General features: G+C 38.9%; 1 protein-coding gene across 1 annotated transcript; it reads left to right on the top strand.

Annotated features, from left to right (window-relative positions):
- On the top strand, positions 1-1,212 carry CCER1 (coiled-coil glutamate rich protein 1). The gene has a single exon (XM_069586361.1). The coding sequence runs from the start codon at positions 1-3 to the stop codon at positions 1,210-1,212; it is 1,212 nt and encodes a 403-aa protein (XP_069442462.1).
- Positions 1,213-16,764: the final 15,552 nt, after the last annotated feature.

Below are 16,764 nucleotides of genomic sequence, written 5' to 3'. Positions count from 1 at the left end.
ATGACCCAGACCCTCGACACAAAAGAGGATCCTCTTAACCTGGGCGGCGGCTGGGCATCCTCTGCCCCGTTACACACCTGGTCGTCCGGCCCCCGAAGGCGCAGGGGCGCTCCCATTTACAGGCGGCGGCCTCGCTACGGCCCCAAGGCCGAATACGAGCCCCCGAGGAACCAGCCGAAGCAGCAGTACGGTCCAGGCCCTTGGTTCCAACCACCCCGGCGTCCCTACTGGGCCGTGTATTCTAGCTGGGGGCGCTGGAGAGGGCCCTGGTGCCCACCGCCGGCGGGATTCAGGAAGCCCCCGGGCCGGGTGCAGGTGATCCGGGTGTGCGGCCTGCACCCGCTCTGCATTTGCTGCTGCTCTTGCTGCCACGGGCCCTGGAACCCCGGCTGGGCGAGGCCCCCGGGCAGAAAGAAGCGCTGGGGTCGCCGGGGCCGCGGCCTGCGCCGTCACCCTCGCCGCTCCGCCCAGAGGAGCCCTCCGGTGGATCTGAGCACGCTGCTGCGGCCGGTCAACCTGTACGGGTGGCGCGCCCCCGGCATGCGGGCGCCGCGCAACACCACGCAGTTCATCATGAACCAGATCTACGAGGACATGCGGCAGCAGGAGAAGCTAGAGCGCCAGCAGGAGGCGCTGCGGGCGCAGCAGGCCCAGGCGGGGGGCACAGCCTCCCCGGAGGGCGCCTTCGGAAACGACGCGCCCCCTAGCGGTGGCCAGGAAGACGGGGCGCTGCAAGATACTCTGTACAGCTTTGTGGAGAATCCCTCTCTCGTCTTCAGTCCTGACCCAGACGAAGAAAAGCAGCCGGCCACCTCACAGCTGATGGAGGAAGAGGAAGGGGAGAGAGAAGAGGGGGAGGAGTGGTGTGACGAGGAGGAGTGTGATGGCAAGGAGTTGGAGAGCCAGGAGGAGGACGAAGAGTCAGAGGCCAAAGATGAGGAGGAGGGCGAAGAGGCTGATTATATGGAGGAGGGGGAGGAGGAAGACGAGGAGAATGAAGCGGAGGAGACCGCAGAGGAAGAAGAGGGGCTGGTGGAGGATGAGCAGATGGAGGAAGAGAATCATTTGCCCCTGGAAATGCCTTTATCATTCCTAGTGGGGGCTGAAGAAGAGAGAGAGAACTTTATGAACTGTACGTGTTTAAGCCCCAAACAGAGAATTCCCAAAGTGGCACAGGAAGCGCTCTTCATGGTGCAGGACATTAACTGTTGAGACATCAGGAAAGGGATTGAGAAATGCGATGGAACTGATTGGAGGCTAAAATGAATTAGCCACTTGTCAAAAACTAATGAAAAAGTGAGTTCCATTAATAAACCTATCATCTTTGGCTGTTATAAAACGTTTAAAAATTGGTGTGTGTGTGTGTGTATGACTATGGGTGGGGGGAGGTAGAGCTTTCAAATATAATTTAACTGGAAATGATTAAAGACCAAAAATTTTATTACTACAGTTTGAATATTTTCATTTGGTGTTTTCTCCTCTAGATATTTGAGGTTTTTTGTTTTTTAATTCTGGCAATGCTGAAAATGTTTCCTTTTATAACAACTTTATACATCATCTCTACTTAATGAGCTTGGAATGAACAGTTATTTTGACTGTTAGATGCCTAAGAAGCATGTGCCATGTTTATTAAATGTTCGTCAGTACTTTTAACATGATAGCTGAAACCATTTTAAAATGCCTATTTTAATATTTTTTTTTCTTATAGATTTTCCACCTTCAGAGTTCATTTTTGAGGGCTGTATTTTGGTAACCCAGTTTGCAGTCTCTTGTGGCATCGCTCATTTATATTCCTTGTTCCACAGTGCTATGGATCTTCCTCAGAAGAACATGAAGTTGCTTCTGTGGAACTGGTTATCTGCCATGGCCTCAGCAATCCATAAATCCATGCATGGAGAGGATTCCCCATGGTCAGAAGTCAACTTGCACACCTAGTTAAAATCTAAGGTAACTGCAAACAATGGAACATAGATTTTGAAGCCTTGTTCCTGGATATATTCCTTGTCATAAGTTCACAGGAATAATAAAAATAGACTTTGCAGAATGAATTTTTAAAAGATGATTGGCCTTTTGGGGGTGGAATATCTTTTTTCTTTAATTTTCTTTCCCAATTGTCTTCTTATAAAGGAGAGTAAAACAAATATGTCTAAGTGCAAGCTTTTGCGAACTAGTTTCTGATGTCTAAACAATTATCTATGGAGACCTCAACATTCAAAATAACAGCTTTTATTCAGACATTTGTAGGAAGCAATACTGTTCGTGGATCCTTGATTCTCGTAACTTAGTAAAAGTTCCAGTCATAGCATATTTCCAAAATTCCCCTAGATGAAGGATTTGAGTCCAGCTTCTCAAAAATTACATCTTTCGACGAACTATACTACTAAGTATAGTCTGAACCACCATTCAGAATTTAATGAAAAGAAGACTGTAGGGTGATCTCTTACCTGAATGCTGATTTTATTGCAGCTTTTGGGGGTGATAAGCTTAAGCTATTAAAAAAGATAATAAAATAATTAAAGTGTTGAATGAAACCACTGTGCTTCTCAATTCTTATTTTTGAATATCAGACATCTTATTCAGTGGTCAACAGGATGAACGTAAGAAGAAAAACTAACACAAAGGTTGTAGAATTATTTTTTAATGACACTAAACAGTCCAACTGCTAGTTAGTCACTAGCAGTGACTAACCATTTATTATGCTCTTAAATCATTATTTTCTGCAAGATGCAATTTTATGGTGACCTATAAAATTGACCACCCATATGCATTTCTAATGCACAAGGGGAAACCAAGAATCCTGCTGCTACTGATCAATAAATCCTTACAAGTTACAGTCCAAAAATACTTTCTCCAAGATACTCAAGTAATCGCTAAGTTCTCATTAAAGAAACACTTTCATTCAGGACTGAATTTCTTCACAATCATATCTGGACAGTTCTCAAATTATTCTTACAAAAGATTCCACTTTTACATGACAAAATTCAGCACATGTTAATTGCCTCCACATACACAAGATATTATCCACTAGTCTCTGGGAGGGATGCAAATAAGAACAATGCCTCAAGAGTTCAGTTTGGGAACCATTATTTACCAAATAATTATGCAACTACCGGGAACCAGGACCACAAACAGTGATTAGGATATGACGGAGAATAAGCAAAATCCCCTCTTGTAGTTTAGTCCAAAGGACAGACACTAAATGAAGTTAGACAAATCCGCCACTGCCAGAATTCTAAAGGAAGTGTAACACTATGAAAGTATGTATCACAAGGGAATGTTCACTGGGGGGAGAGGGTGACTTGAGGCTAAAGGTGGAGAGCTGGGAGGAGCTTGGTACTTTGGAGGAACAGTGCAGAAGCACCAGAGTGTCCTGAAGGAGCGGCCAGTGAGAAGTGAGAGAGAAACCATATTATCTAGTCATTTCTGCACTATCCATACCTTCTGAATAGTCCAGTAAAAAAAAAAAAAAAAAGAAAGAAAGAAAAAATTAATGAAAGGAGAACCTAAGTCATTGGTCAGTCTCTACCTGAGCTTTTTTTTTTTTTTTTTTTTTTAAGCAAGATACTGTGATGGTCCCTTTACTAACCTTGAAGGCTGATATGAAATGATTAAATCATGTCACAGGGTGGGAGGTTTGTACATCCCAGTACACCTATTCCACTTTTCAGAGACATACCCAACCACTCCCATGTAATGAAGTGGTCCTGAGCATTGCTGCTCAGCATGACTGGATCACCTTGGAGACTCTCCACACCACTTGATGATTCAAGAGTATCAGTGTTACATATGGCTCAGAATAAACCCCATCTTTAGTTTTAGAGGTAAGTATGCTTGATGAAAATTCACGATTTAAAAAAAAAATTCTTAAAATCATTGCAAACTTGAGAGGACACAGTGCTAAAAAGCTGCCACTTAGCTGTGTCTTTCAAGAACGGGATAATATTTGCTTTGTCAACTGTCAGAAAAATAACATTATAAATCATAAGTCTATTCAGAAGGCCTAGGCTTGATAAAAATTTTTGCTGTCTATTCTCAGGTGTTTTTACACAAGAGATTCTGATATTTTCCTTTTCAGTGACTGACAGCATTTCTTAATTTATCTTCATTCCTTTGTCTCCATAGTAACTTAATGGAATTTTTTCCTGTGAAAATATTAGTCCTCTAAGGATGGTAAATACAGTTGGCATTTGGAGATCAACTCTGAATTCTCCGAGAATGGTTTCATAACATTTTGTAACACCTGCATATGAAGACAAGAGTTATTCCAACATCTTTAGTTTCATTAAAATAAACATGAGGTGAAATAACTCAGCTATATCAAACCCACAGATTTTGGGAAGAAAATTATTCAAGTATCGCCCTATAGCTGTTCTTGGGTCAAGAATAAGATAAGAAAACACAGCTTCTTCAGTTTAATTTTTTACTTTAACAATAATGAAATGATATATGCAATTAAATTATATTTATACAGGTTCAAAATAACATAATCATAATTGAAAATAACTTAATATGAATTGGGCTTCCCTGATGGCTAATACTAATGCTTCTGAATCAATTTGGGCTTGATTATCTGTATATTTAAAGCAAAATCAGCATATGGCTGTATCTTAACTCTTTTAGTACTAGCAATTTTCTGCATCTATTTAACTTTTGGCCAGTTAGTGGAACATAACCAGACCTCAAGGTCAGCTGATGAAAGAGAAGAGTTTGGGAAACTGTGTTATCACTGCTGCCTAAGAGACTGTTGATGGGTAGTCTTAGGTCTCTGTTTCCTAAGAAATAGTTATCACACCTTATTACTGCTCACACCTATTTGTTGTTGCTATTCACTCAGTCATGTGACCCCATGGACTGCAGCACACCAGGCTTCCCTGTTCATCACCATATCCCTGAATTTGCTCAAACTCAAGTCCATTAAGCCAATAATACCATCCAACCATAGCCTTCTCTGCTGCTCCCTTCTCCTCTTGCCCTTCATCTTTCCTAGAATCAGGGTCTTTTCCAACGAGTTGGCTCTTTGCATCAGGTGGCCAAAGTATTGGAGCTTCAGCATCAGTCCTTCCAATGAATATTCAGGGTTGATTTCCTTTAGGATTGACTGCTTTGATCTCCTTGCTGTCCAAGGAACTCTCAAGAGTCTTTTCCAACACCACAGTTCAAAAGCATCAATTCTTTAGCTCTTAGCCTTCTTTATGTCCAACTCTCACATCCATACACGACTACTGGAAAAACCATAGCTTCGACTGTATGAACCTTTTTCAGCAAAGTGATATCGCTGCTTTACAATATGCTGTCTAGGTTTGTCATAGCTTTTTTTCCAAAGAACAAACGTCTTTTAATTTCATGGCTGCAGTCACTGTTCACAGTGATTTTAGAGCCCAAGAAAATAAAGTCAGTCACTGTTTACGTTATTTCCCCATCTATTTGCCATGAACTGATGGGACTGGATGCCATGATCTTCGTTTTTTGACTGTTGAGCTTCAAGCTAGCTTTTTCATTCACCTCTTTCACTTCTTGATGAAATGTTTCTCCTTTCTTCACTTTCTGTCATTAGGGTGGTATCATCTGCATATCTAAGGTTATTGATATTTCTCCCTGCAATCTTGATACCAACTTGTGATTCATCCAGCCCAGCATTTTGCATGATGTACTCTGCATATAAGTTAAATAAGCAGGGTGACAATATACAGCCTTGACGTATTCCTTCCCCAATTTTGAACACACCTATTGTGAAGAGCAAATAACCTAATAGTTAAGAAGAATTTCATTATAGACTGTAAATCACTGTTAATTTTTGTACATAAATCATCTCAATTTCTGAAGATTAGGTCTAAATTAACAAGGGTCAGGAGATCTCATTATAATTTTGTTGGATTGAGATATCTAGATAGTTGATACCACCTGAGCTAAACATGAACCAGCTGGTCATAGAAATTCAATTTTGGCTTCCAGTTATGAGGAATGTGCAAATGCAGTGGTCTGACACTTTGATATTGAAACTGTGGTCCATGGACCAGCATTATGGGAACCACCTAATAGCTTTTTAGAAAAGTTGCCCAGGCTCCACCCATACCTACTGAGTTGGAATCTGCTTTGTAGAAAGGCATCTAAGCATACACGTGAGAGACCTAGAAGATCTGTGGTTTAGGGGTTTCTGCACTGCAGAGCCCTCTTGGGAATTTAATAAGACTGTGGTTTGTGGGTTCAATACTTCTGTTTTGTTCTACTTGTGTGACCTAAGGCATGTTCCTGAAATTCTAGCTTCTCATTTTCCTCCCCTATAGTATCTGCCTCCTGGGATTAAAGGAGATTATGATGATTAAATGGGCCAATGCTTACCACATTCTCAGAACAATGATACTCAATATCTTCCAGTTACAATAAGTATTTAATAAATGCACAGATGAGACCACATATTATGTGGTATCTAAAAATCATTTGTTAATAATTAGGGCAAGTATAAATGTAATATCTAATAAGACAATTAGAAAAAATGATTCATTACATGTCTTGATTTCTCTTGGATAACTGCAGTCAGGTATGTTACTCTGAGCTGCATATTTCATTGCACAGGACTGTAAGAACCAATTGAATCTCTGGAGCTGGACTCATTCCCCAAGTATACTTTTTGCCCTCTGTCTCTTCCCCCTACTGGGTCATGATACTTCCTTTCTTTTTATGGCCAACATTAATATTCTAATAGGTAGTGCTAAGAATTACCCGCTCAAATCAGCTCATTCCTTTCCATACAGGCAATGCATCTTTTCAAAATAAAAATGCATGTATTGTAATCCCTAAAGAGGAAGGTTCTATCTTATGCTGTACCTGAAGACAATGAAAATTCCAACAACTATGAAATGCTTTCTATAAGCCACTTACATAGAACACTTAAGGTAGTCAGAACAGAGATCTAAGAATTCAAAAATCGTTTAAGCATATGCAAGATTTTAACACATATTCTCACTTATAACCACACTAAGAACTAATACTTTATTTTCTTTTTACAGATGAAGGACGTTCAATACAAAGAAGTAAATTATTTCGGGACTTTAAGTCCTCTATTCTGAGTTCAAAGTTGTGGATCCAGTATGTTATTGGAACACATCTTCCTGTTGTTTTATTTAAAATAAGATTGCTAAGAATAAAAATTCCTTTAGTAAACTTAATCTGAGTTCCAAAGAGGGTAAGAAAAAATGCAGTCTCGTCAATGTGGGTTTGGTAACAATAGATCCTAAGGAAGAAACATCGATATCTATGTTTCAATTATAATTCTTAGTAGTAGTATAAAGGCTTATATAATTCATGTGATGACAATCGAACAAATTGTTGGTTAATATTGTGTATGTATACCAATATAATATAACATACCAATATAATATATAGTATATAATATATAATATAATTACCAATATACTATGTGTATGTATACCAATATACCAATATCACAGTAATTCAATATCACCCAATTCTAATTAGCCCCAACCACTAATGCCAAAGAAACTGAAGTTGAACAGGTCTATGAAGACCTACAAGATCTTCTAGAATTAACATCCCCAAAAGATGTCTTTTTCATCATAGAGGACTGGAATGCAAAAGTAGGAAGTCAAGAGATACCTGGAGTAACAGGTAAGTTTGGCCTTGAAATACGAAATGAAGCAGGACAAAGACTAAAAGAGAACACACTGTCATAGCAAACACCCTCTTCCAACAACACAAGAGAAGACTCTACACATGGACATTACCAGATGGTCAACACCAAAATCAGATTGATTGTATTCTTGGCAACCGAAGGTGGAGAAGCTCTATACAGTCAGCAAAAACCAGACCGGGAGCTGGCTGTGGCTCAGATCATGAACTCCTTATTGCCAAACTCAGACTTAAATTGAAGAAAGTATGGAAAACTGCTAGACCATTCAGGTATGACCTAAATTAAATCCCTTACAATTATACAGTGGAAGTGATAAATAGATTCAAAGGTTTAAATCTGATAGACAGAGTGCCTAAAGAATTATGGATGGAGGTTTGTGACACTGTACAGGAGACAGGGATCAAAAATTTCCCCAAGAAAAAGAAATGCAAAAAGGCAAAATGGTTGTCAGAGGAGGCCTTACAAATAGCTGAGAAAAGAAGAGAAGCTGAAGGCAAAGGAGAAAAGGAAACATATACCCATTTGAATGCAGAGTTCCAAAGACTAGCAAGGAGAGATAAGAATGCCTTCCTCAGTGATCAGCGCAAAGAAATAGAGGAAGACAATAGAATGCAAAAGACTAGATATCTTTCAAGAAAATTAGATATACCAAGGTAATATTTCAAGCAAAGATGGGCACAATAAAGGATAGAAATGGTATGGACCGAACAGAAGCAGAAGATATTAAGAAGAAGTGGGACGAATACACAGAAGAACTGTACAAAAAAGGTCTTCACAACCCAGATAATCACGATGGTGTGATCACTCACCTAGAGCCAGACATCCTGGAATATGAAGCCAAGTTGGCCTTAGGAAGCATCACTATGAACAAAACTAATGGAGATGATGGAATTCCAGTTGAGCTGTTTCATATACTGGAAGATGATGCTGTGAAAGTGCTGCACTCAATATGCCAGCAAATTTGGAAAACTCAGCAGTGAGTGGCCACAGGATTGGAAAAGGTCAGCTTTCATTCCAATCCCAAAGAAAGGCAATGCCAAAGAATGCTCAAACTACCCAATGATTGCACTCATCTCACACGCTTGTAAAGTAATGCTCAAAATTCTCCAAGCCAGGCTTCAACAACATGTGAACCAAGAACTTCCAGATGTTCAAGGTGGACTGAAAAAGCAGAGGGATCAGAGATCAAATTGCCAACATTCATTGGATCATCGAAAAAGCAAGAGAGTTCCAGAAAAACATCTACTTCTGCTTTATTGACTATGCCAAACCCTTTGTGTGGAATAAACTGTGGAAAATTCTGAAAGAGATGGGAATACCAGACCACCTGACCGGCCTCTTGAGAAACCTGTATGCAGGTCAGGAAGCAACAGTTAGAACCGGACATGGAACAACAGACTGGTTCCAAATCGGGGAAGGAGTATGTCAAGGCTGTATATTGTCACCCTGTTTGTTTAATTTATATGCAGAGTACATCATGCATAATTCCAGGCTGGATGAAGCACAAGCTGGAATTAAGATTGCCAGGAGAAATATCAATAACATCAGATACGCAGATGACACCCTTATCGCAGAAAGTGAAGAGGAACTAAAGAGCCTCTTGATGAAAGTGAAAGAGGAGAGAGAAAAAACTAGCTTAAAACTGAACATTCAAAAAACTAAGATCATGGCATCCAGACCCATCAGTTCATGGCAAATAGATTGGGAAGCAATGGAAACAGTGACAGACTATTTTCTTGGGCCCCCAAATCATTGCAGATGGTAACTGCAACCATGAAATTAAAATATGCTTTCTCCTTGGAAGAAAAGCTCTGATCACCCTAGACAGCATATTAAAAAACAGATATTAATTTGCTGACAAAGTTGCATCTAGTCAAGGTACAGTTTTTCCGCTAGTCATGTATGGATGTGAGAGTTGGACCATAAAGAAAGCTGAGCGCCAAAGAATTGATGCTTTTGAACTGTGGTGTTGGAGAAGACTCTTGAGAGTCCCTTCAACTGCAAGGAGATTGAGCCAATCAATGCTAAATCAACCTTGAATATTCATTGGGAGAACTGATGCTGAAGCTGTTAGTCCAATCCTTTGGCCACCTGATGGGAAGAACTGACCCACTGGAAAAGACCTTGACACTAGGAAAGATTGAAGGCAGGAGGAGAAGGGGATGACAGAGGATGAGATGGTTGGATGACATCACCAAACTTGATGGACATGAGTTTGAGCAAGCTCTGGGAGTTGGTGATGGACAGGGAAGCCTGGCATGCTGCAGTCCATGGGGCCACAGAGAGTCGGACATGACTGAGTGACTGAAGTGAAACTGATACCAATATAAACAGTTTTGGTTAGAAGAAACCCCGGAGTGGAATAAATTAACCTAAGATATTGTTGTGATGTTGTCTATCTATAACTAAAGTAAAATAAAAATTTTATTTAGGAAAATATTCATAAAAATTTGTGGGTAATTTTACAGATATATAAGATATCTGGTTAATATTAATAATGTTACAACTTTATTGAAGATTCTATCTTGTGTAACACCTAAGCATAAACTATTAATAATAGCATCTTCTGATATTTTCATAAGGTATTCGAACTTTTTATGATAATTGATATTTCTGTTATCATGAAATATTTGAGTATTCTCCCCTCATGAATATGTTTAGGTTTAGGATATTACTTTTAGTTTTAGTAATTTAAGACTTTTAACTGATGTTAATGTATCAGTTCTCACAGAATCCCTGGCAGATTGGATAATCCATGACATTTTTCATTAAATAGAATTCCCAAGGACAAAATCAGAATGCTCCTATATATAACTGTATTTTTTTAATTGCCTGTTGATTGTAGCAGTCCCTTGAGCTGAGGGTTTATAATATAAAATGACAAAATAAGGTCAAGTCTAAATGTCTGTACATTTCCCCTTCCCTCCAGAAGATTTTCCAAAGTCAATGTTGATTTTTATTTTGTCCATAAAAAAAGAAATACTGTTTCCCTTTTTCTTAAAAATACGTTTTATGAATTCCACACTATTTCCTGCAATTAACTCATGACCTCAAAGTATATGCATTAGCACAAATATTTAAATACAAAACAAAGGTAATAAAAGTAACTTTCTGTTATTTACTTTCTATTTTGTCTTCTTATGAAGACTGTGTGCTCAACAACTATTAATATTTAGGTGTCACCTAGTGGCAAAATAAAACGTGTATACAAAAACGCTACTTGTGGTGTTCCTTTTGTGTTTACAGATGCATTTTTTGTGGGACACATAATACATTGATACATATAAAAGGAGTATTGCAAATGTGTTGGCATGAACAATCATATTAAAATATTTTATTGTTTATTTGAATATGTTGCCATATGCTGTGGTGTTTAATAATAGTATCTTTTTGTTTGATGAGACTAAGCCACAACTATAAAATTATCAAAGTTAGTAAAGGAAAGAGGGAAAACTTAGACCCACAAGAGGTCTTGGATTTCCCTAAATGATTATTTTTATACTTATAATAATTTTCACTGCTAACAAGAGTTTAAAGACATTACTATGAAAATATTTTGAATTCCCTTTGACATTCACTGCACTAATTAACATTAGCAATCTACACTCACAGTATAGGTTTTGCTTTTAATACTGACAACAGAGAAGAAAATTAACAAATTTGAAATTTATATGCTTCAATGTTTAAATCCAGACTACTAAAGTAAACAATGCCTAATACTTTAATCCTGGTTTAAAAAAAATAAGAATATATATATATCTATTGGCCTACTTCCAAATGCAAGACTTGTGATAGTCAGTTACCTCCTAGGACTCGAGCATCATTTAGTTTATTAATGATCACAGCCACTAATTACAGAGCAATTTGTTAAGGAAAGAGACAAACCTGTTTATTTGTTGATCGAGTGACCAGAGGATAATTTATACTTGTATTACAGCCTGATTTCCAGCTGTTTCCAACTGCTTAACCACTTCTATTGGAAGCATAAATCAGTGCTAAGGACTGGGTCTTCCTTAGCGGACAGTTTCCACATTTACCACTTTCTTAGCAATGCATTCATCAATTTTCCCAGAGTAGATATCCCTGCTTTTGTACATCCTTCACACTCTCTCCATTCATAATTCCGTTATCCTTTTAAAATTACAGTTGTCTGTGGCTCTCTTCTGGCTAGAAAATCCTATAGGGAAGGAATTGATTTTCTGTTTCCAGTACAGTCTTGCCTATAATAAGAAGCCCTTCATAAACATTTTTAATATCATGAAAAATAAGTAAAACTAAAGGTATGAAATGAACTATGATTATTAGGTGCTTCTAACAGGGAAGCATAGCAACTTATTCATGATGTGTGCGCTAAAAGGACTTTCAGTAGAAAAACATAAAGAACAAAGAAGGACGGAGCTGTTGCAGTAGCAGCTACCCAGCTGCATCTCTTGTGGCCCGAACTCTGTTACAGAGCAGATCGGTGCTCAGGAACTGAACACAAAATCCTTTAATGTTACAAGGAAGCTGCTGGCTCAGATTCTGTGGCTGGGCCACAGAATCAGGAGGATAAACCTTAATAATACCCACAGCCATGGTTCTTAAGTGCACATTATAAGAAACTTACAGTGTTTTCTGCAATTTAAAGTCCCTGATTTAGAAATTCAAAACAGCCCAACACTCATTTTATTCCATGTTTAAGCTAGCATTTGCTAAGCCTGAACCAGGGCCTGGACTCAGCCCATGAGTGTTATTTTTGAAAGTGTTAGTTGCACAGTGGTGTCTGACTCTTTGGGACCCCATGGACTGTAGTCCACCAGGCTCTTCTGTCCATGGAATTCTCCAGGTATTCTCCATGGGATCTTCCTGACCCAGGGATTGAACTCACGTCTCCTGCACTGCAGTCAGGTTCTTTATCAGCTCATCCACTAGGGAACTTTACCAATGAGAAAGTTGATGCTAACAGCTGTTCAGAAAACTATCCCAAGTCACACAGCTAATAGGTGACAGACACGGGAAGCCACTCAATCTGTTTCCTTATATCATTAACTCTGCTTTGTGAAATGGATGGGAGTATGGTGAAACTTTAAATTCAGTTCACATTATTTTGGGATATAATTCTGAGTCAATATTCAAAGTCAAACTTTGGCAGTTATACTGCATATTATAATATTGTACTGGAAAAAATGCTGAGTCTCAGTAATTTATGTCCAAAGCTTCTGTGATAAATTATTTATGAGACAAGAAATTTCAAAGAAAGAAAAGAATCAGAGTGCAAAACTACTAGAATATTCACATCATTAGAGAGGTTTTCTGGCCCCTTTCCCCCTTCTTCTAAGGTCAAAGTATAAAGCTCACTCTGATTGCAGAATTCTTAATTCTCTGAATTAGGAATCTGCTGTCAGTAATGGAAGTGGATGGAAATGAAAAATTGCTAGCTACTGGCAGGAGAAGAGCCCCAGGGTGCCACCTGGCAGTGACAGTTAGGGGGAAAAGTTAAATACAGTATAAAAAGAAAAAGCACCAGCCAGTATCGGGAGGTCAGTTGAAAGCATCTGAGTCTAATGAAGAACCCAAGTGTAAAAGCTGAGAAAGGTTTGCTATGAGGAAAGTATCAGGAATTAGAGTAAGAATGGAAATAGAAAATGTGGATGAAATGTAATAAGAAGCACTTGGCTGGGAACAATGCCATAAAAGGTATTACAACTCGCATATCCTAATGAAGATTCTTGAGAGTCCCATGGTCATCAGTGAGATTAAACTAGTCAATCCTAAAGGAAATCAACCCTGAATATTCATTGGCAGGACTGATGCTGAAGCTCCAATACTTCAGGCACCCGATGTGAAGAACCAGCTCATTGGAAAAGACCCTGATTCTGGGAAAGATTGAGAGCAGGAGGAAAAGGGGACGACAGAGGATGAGATGGTTGGATCATATCACTGACTCAATGGACATGAGTTTGAGCAAACTCAGGGAGATAGTGAGGACAGGGAAGCCTGGTGTGCTGCAGTTCATAGGGTCACAAAGAATCGGACAGGACATAGTGACTGAACAACAACATCAATGTCCCTATGATTACCAACAGACCTAGCCATAAGCATGGGCAAAAGACAGTGTTTACATCTTGGTGTACTTTTAAACCCTACTTTCTTTAAGATAGTTTCTGCTAATTAATGGCATGTTCATGTTCTTGCCAGCTTAAACATCTCACCTGAAGCCTCGCTACTCCTTTAGTTTAAGACAAATTTTATCCTTATAGGTGAGCTATTAGATGCTGTATATGTCAGGAGAGAGTTGGCAATTAATAATGCCGGATGAATATATAATATTAGCATGGATTTGTTTATTCACTTTGGCAAAGTTGTTGCTTTGAGGGAAAGAGAGCAAACCCATATGGAGAAGAAGAGAATAAGATTTGATGGGTATTCAAATGTAGTGATGCACTGTTGACAGAGGGTAAGAGGAGAAAGTTGATTGGTCTAGACTGTGTATACAAGACAGAGCTACAGGATTTTGATAAAATCGTGAAAGTCAAGTACGTTTTAGAATGCAGAGTTTTTCAGCATTTGGGGTGTTCATTATTATTATCCATTTTTACATTAAAAACTATAGAACACTGTAAAGTTTAGACTCATAACACACTTGCTTATAAAACAGAAATTAATTGGTATTCAGTTCAGTTCAGTTCAGTTCAGTCGCTCAGTCGTGTCTGACTCTGCGACCGCATGAATCACAGCACGCCAGGGATCCCTGTTCATCACCAACTCCCAGAGTTCACTCAGATTCACGTCAATCAAGTCAGTGATGCCATCTAGCCATCTCATCCTCTGTCGTCCCCTTCTCCTCCTGCCCCCAATCCCTCCTAGCATTAGAGTCTTTTCCAATGAGTCAACTCTTTGCATGAGGTGGCCAAAGTACTGGAGTTTCAGCTTTAGCATCATTCCTTCCAAAGGAATCCCAGGGCTGATCTCTTTCAGAATGGACTGGTTGGATGTCCTTGCAGTCCAAGGGACTCTCAAGAGTCTTCTCCAACACCACAGTGCAAAAGCATCAATTCTTTGGCACTCAGCCTTCTTCACAGTCCAACTCTCACATCCATACGTGACCACAGGAAAAATCATAGCCTTGACTAGACGGACCTTAGTTGGCAAAGTAATGTCTCTGCTTTTGAATATGCTATCTAGGTTGGTCATAACTTTTCTTCCAAGGAGTAAGTGTCTTTTAATTTCATGGCTGCAATCACCATCTGCAGTGATTTTGGAGTCCCCAAAAATAAAGTCTGACACTGTTTCCACTTTTTCCCCATCTATTTCCCATGAAGTGATGGGACTGGATGCCATGATTTTCGTTTTCTGAATGTTGAGCTTTAAGCCAACTTTTTCACTCTCCTCTTTCGCTTTCAGTAGATGCATTTAATATATCTTGGAAGTGGTGGTGCTGGTGGTGGGTTAGTCGCTAAATTGTGTCTGACTCTTGCAATCCTATGGATTGTAGCTCACCAGGCTCCTCTCTCCATGGGATTTCCTAGGCAACAATACTGGAGTGAGTTGCCATTTCCTTCTCCAGGGGATCTTCCCAACCCAGGGATCAAACCTGTGTCTCCTACATTGTAGGCAGATTCTTCACCAACTGATCCACCAGGGGAGTTATCTTAGGGGTGTTACTGAACCATCAAGTAATTTAAATAATTTCACTAGGCAGTGATCAAATAAGTTTAGTTATCCAGGTAGATAAATTTATAATCCATCTTAATACATCTAAGAATCTTTTCTATTACCAAAGGCACTACTCACTCCTAAGATTACATTTGTATATATATAATAATATGATTATATATGTATACCATTATAAGATTATACATGTTTATATATACATACTCTTTTGAGTGATAAAATAGTTCCCTTTGGTGGCCATTATCTTTTGATTACCTATAAAGATGCTTAGTCTAGTGATAACCTAAAAAGATGATAATAATTTATATTTGCCTTTGCCATACAAACATTAATTATGCCTTCTACAACAGATTAACTTCTTAATTATGTTTTTCTCTTTTTTTGTGGGAAAGTGGTGCATTAAATAAACACACACAAAGCAGCAGTAGGTCCAGTTTTGGAGGCCATCCATTCATTCACTCACCCATTATGCTTTGTATCCCTCCTGAATGTCAAGCATTATGTACATTCTAGGTCATATAGAGACATCTATGGGTTATATTCATGATATTTAATCACTGGTACAATGGGTACCAATCATTCAGAACGGACATTGGCTCAATAGCTCCCTGGTAATGACTACGTAAAACAGAGTCTCTGCCTCTGAGGAATTCACCTTTTCATGGGGGAAGACTGAGGAGTTAACAGGCACTCACTAACAGTAAGACAACTGATCTAAAGACGGTAAACATAGGACAATAAAACATCTTCAAATAATCCGTAAAATTACTTTCTCCCTACTTATACTTTTACCTATTCCATAATCTTGATGCAAAATTCACAATTCTGAGGCATCTAATTAACAAAAAAATTACCTTCAAAACATGTGATATAATTCAAAATTGCTTTTAAGAAAATTTTTGACAGAATTAACTTTTGAAGGTAGCAGCTTTAAAAATGCAAAAAGCTGACCCGTTGGAAAAGACCTTGATGCTATAAAAGATTGAGGGCAGGAGGAGAAGGGGGTGAGAGAGGATGAGATAGTTGGATGTCATCACTTACTCAATAGACATGAGTTCGAGCAAACTCCAGGAGATGGTGAAAGACAGGGAGCCTGGTGTGCTGTAGTTCATGGGGTTGCAAGGAGTCAGACATGACTTAGTGACTGAACAACAAGCTTTAAAAAAAAAAAAAGCCAAATAGGACATAAATTGCTCAAAGCTGCTAAATCATCTTAGAACTACCTTAAAGATTCTTTTGCTTTAAATTCTCTTATTTGCAAAATAATATACAAAGAGTATGACATGGATCATACTTCATGTTGAATATGCTTTCAGAAAATACAGTGATTCAAAAACACCAGAAATTGAAGCAAAAAAAAAAAAAAAGCCTATTTTCACTTGAATCAACTAACTAGATTATCTCTCACTCCACTTGTTCTGATTTGAGACATAGGCAGAAATGCTTAGAAGCAAATAAGTTTA

The sequence above is a fragment of the Ovis canadensis genome, chromosome 3 (assembly GCF_042477335.2).
Source record: "Ovis canadensis isolate MfBH-ARS-UI-01 breed Bighorn chromosome 3, ARS-UI_OviCan_v2, whole genome shotgun sequence".
In the NCBI taxonomy this organism is placed as follows: Eukaryota; Metazoa; Chordata; class Mammalia; order Artiodactyla; family Bovidae; genus Ovis; species Ovis canadensis.
This window is presented reverse-complemented; position numbering and strand designations above follow the sequence as displayed.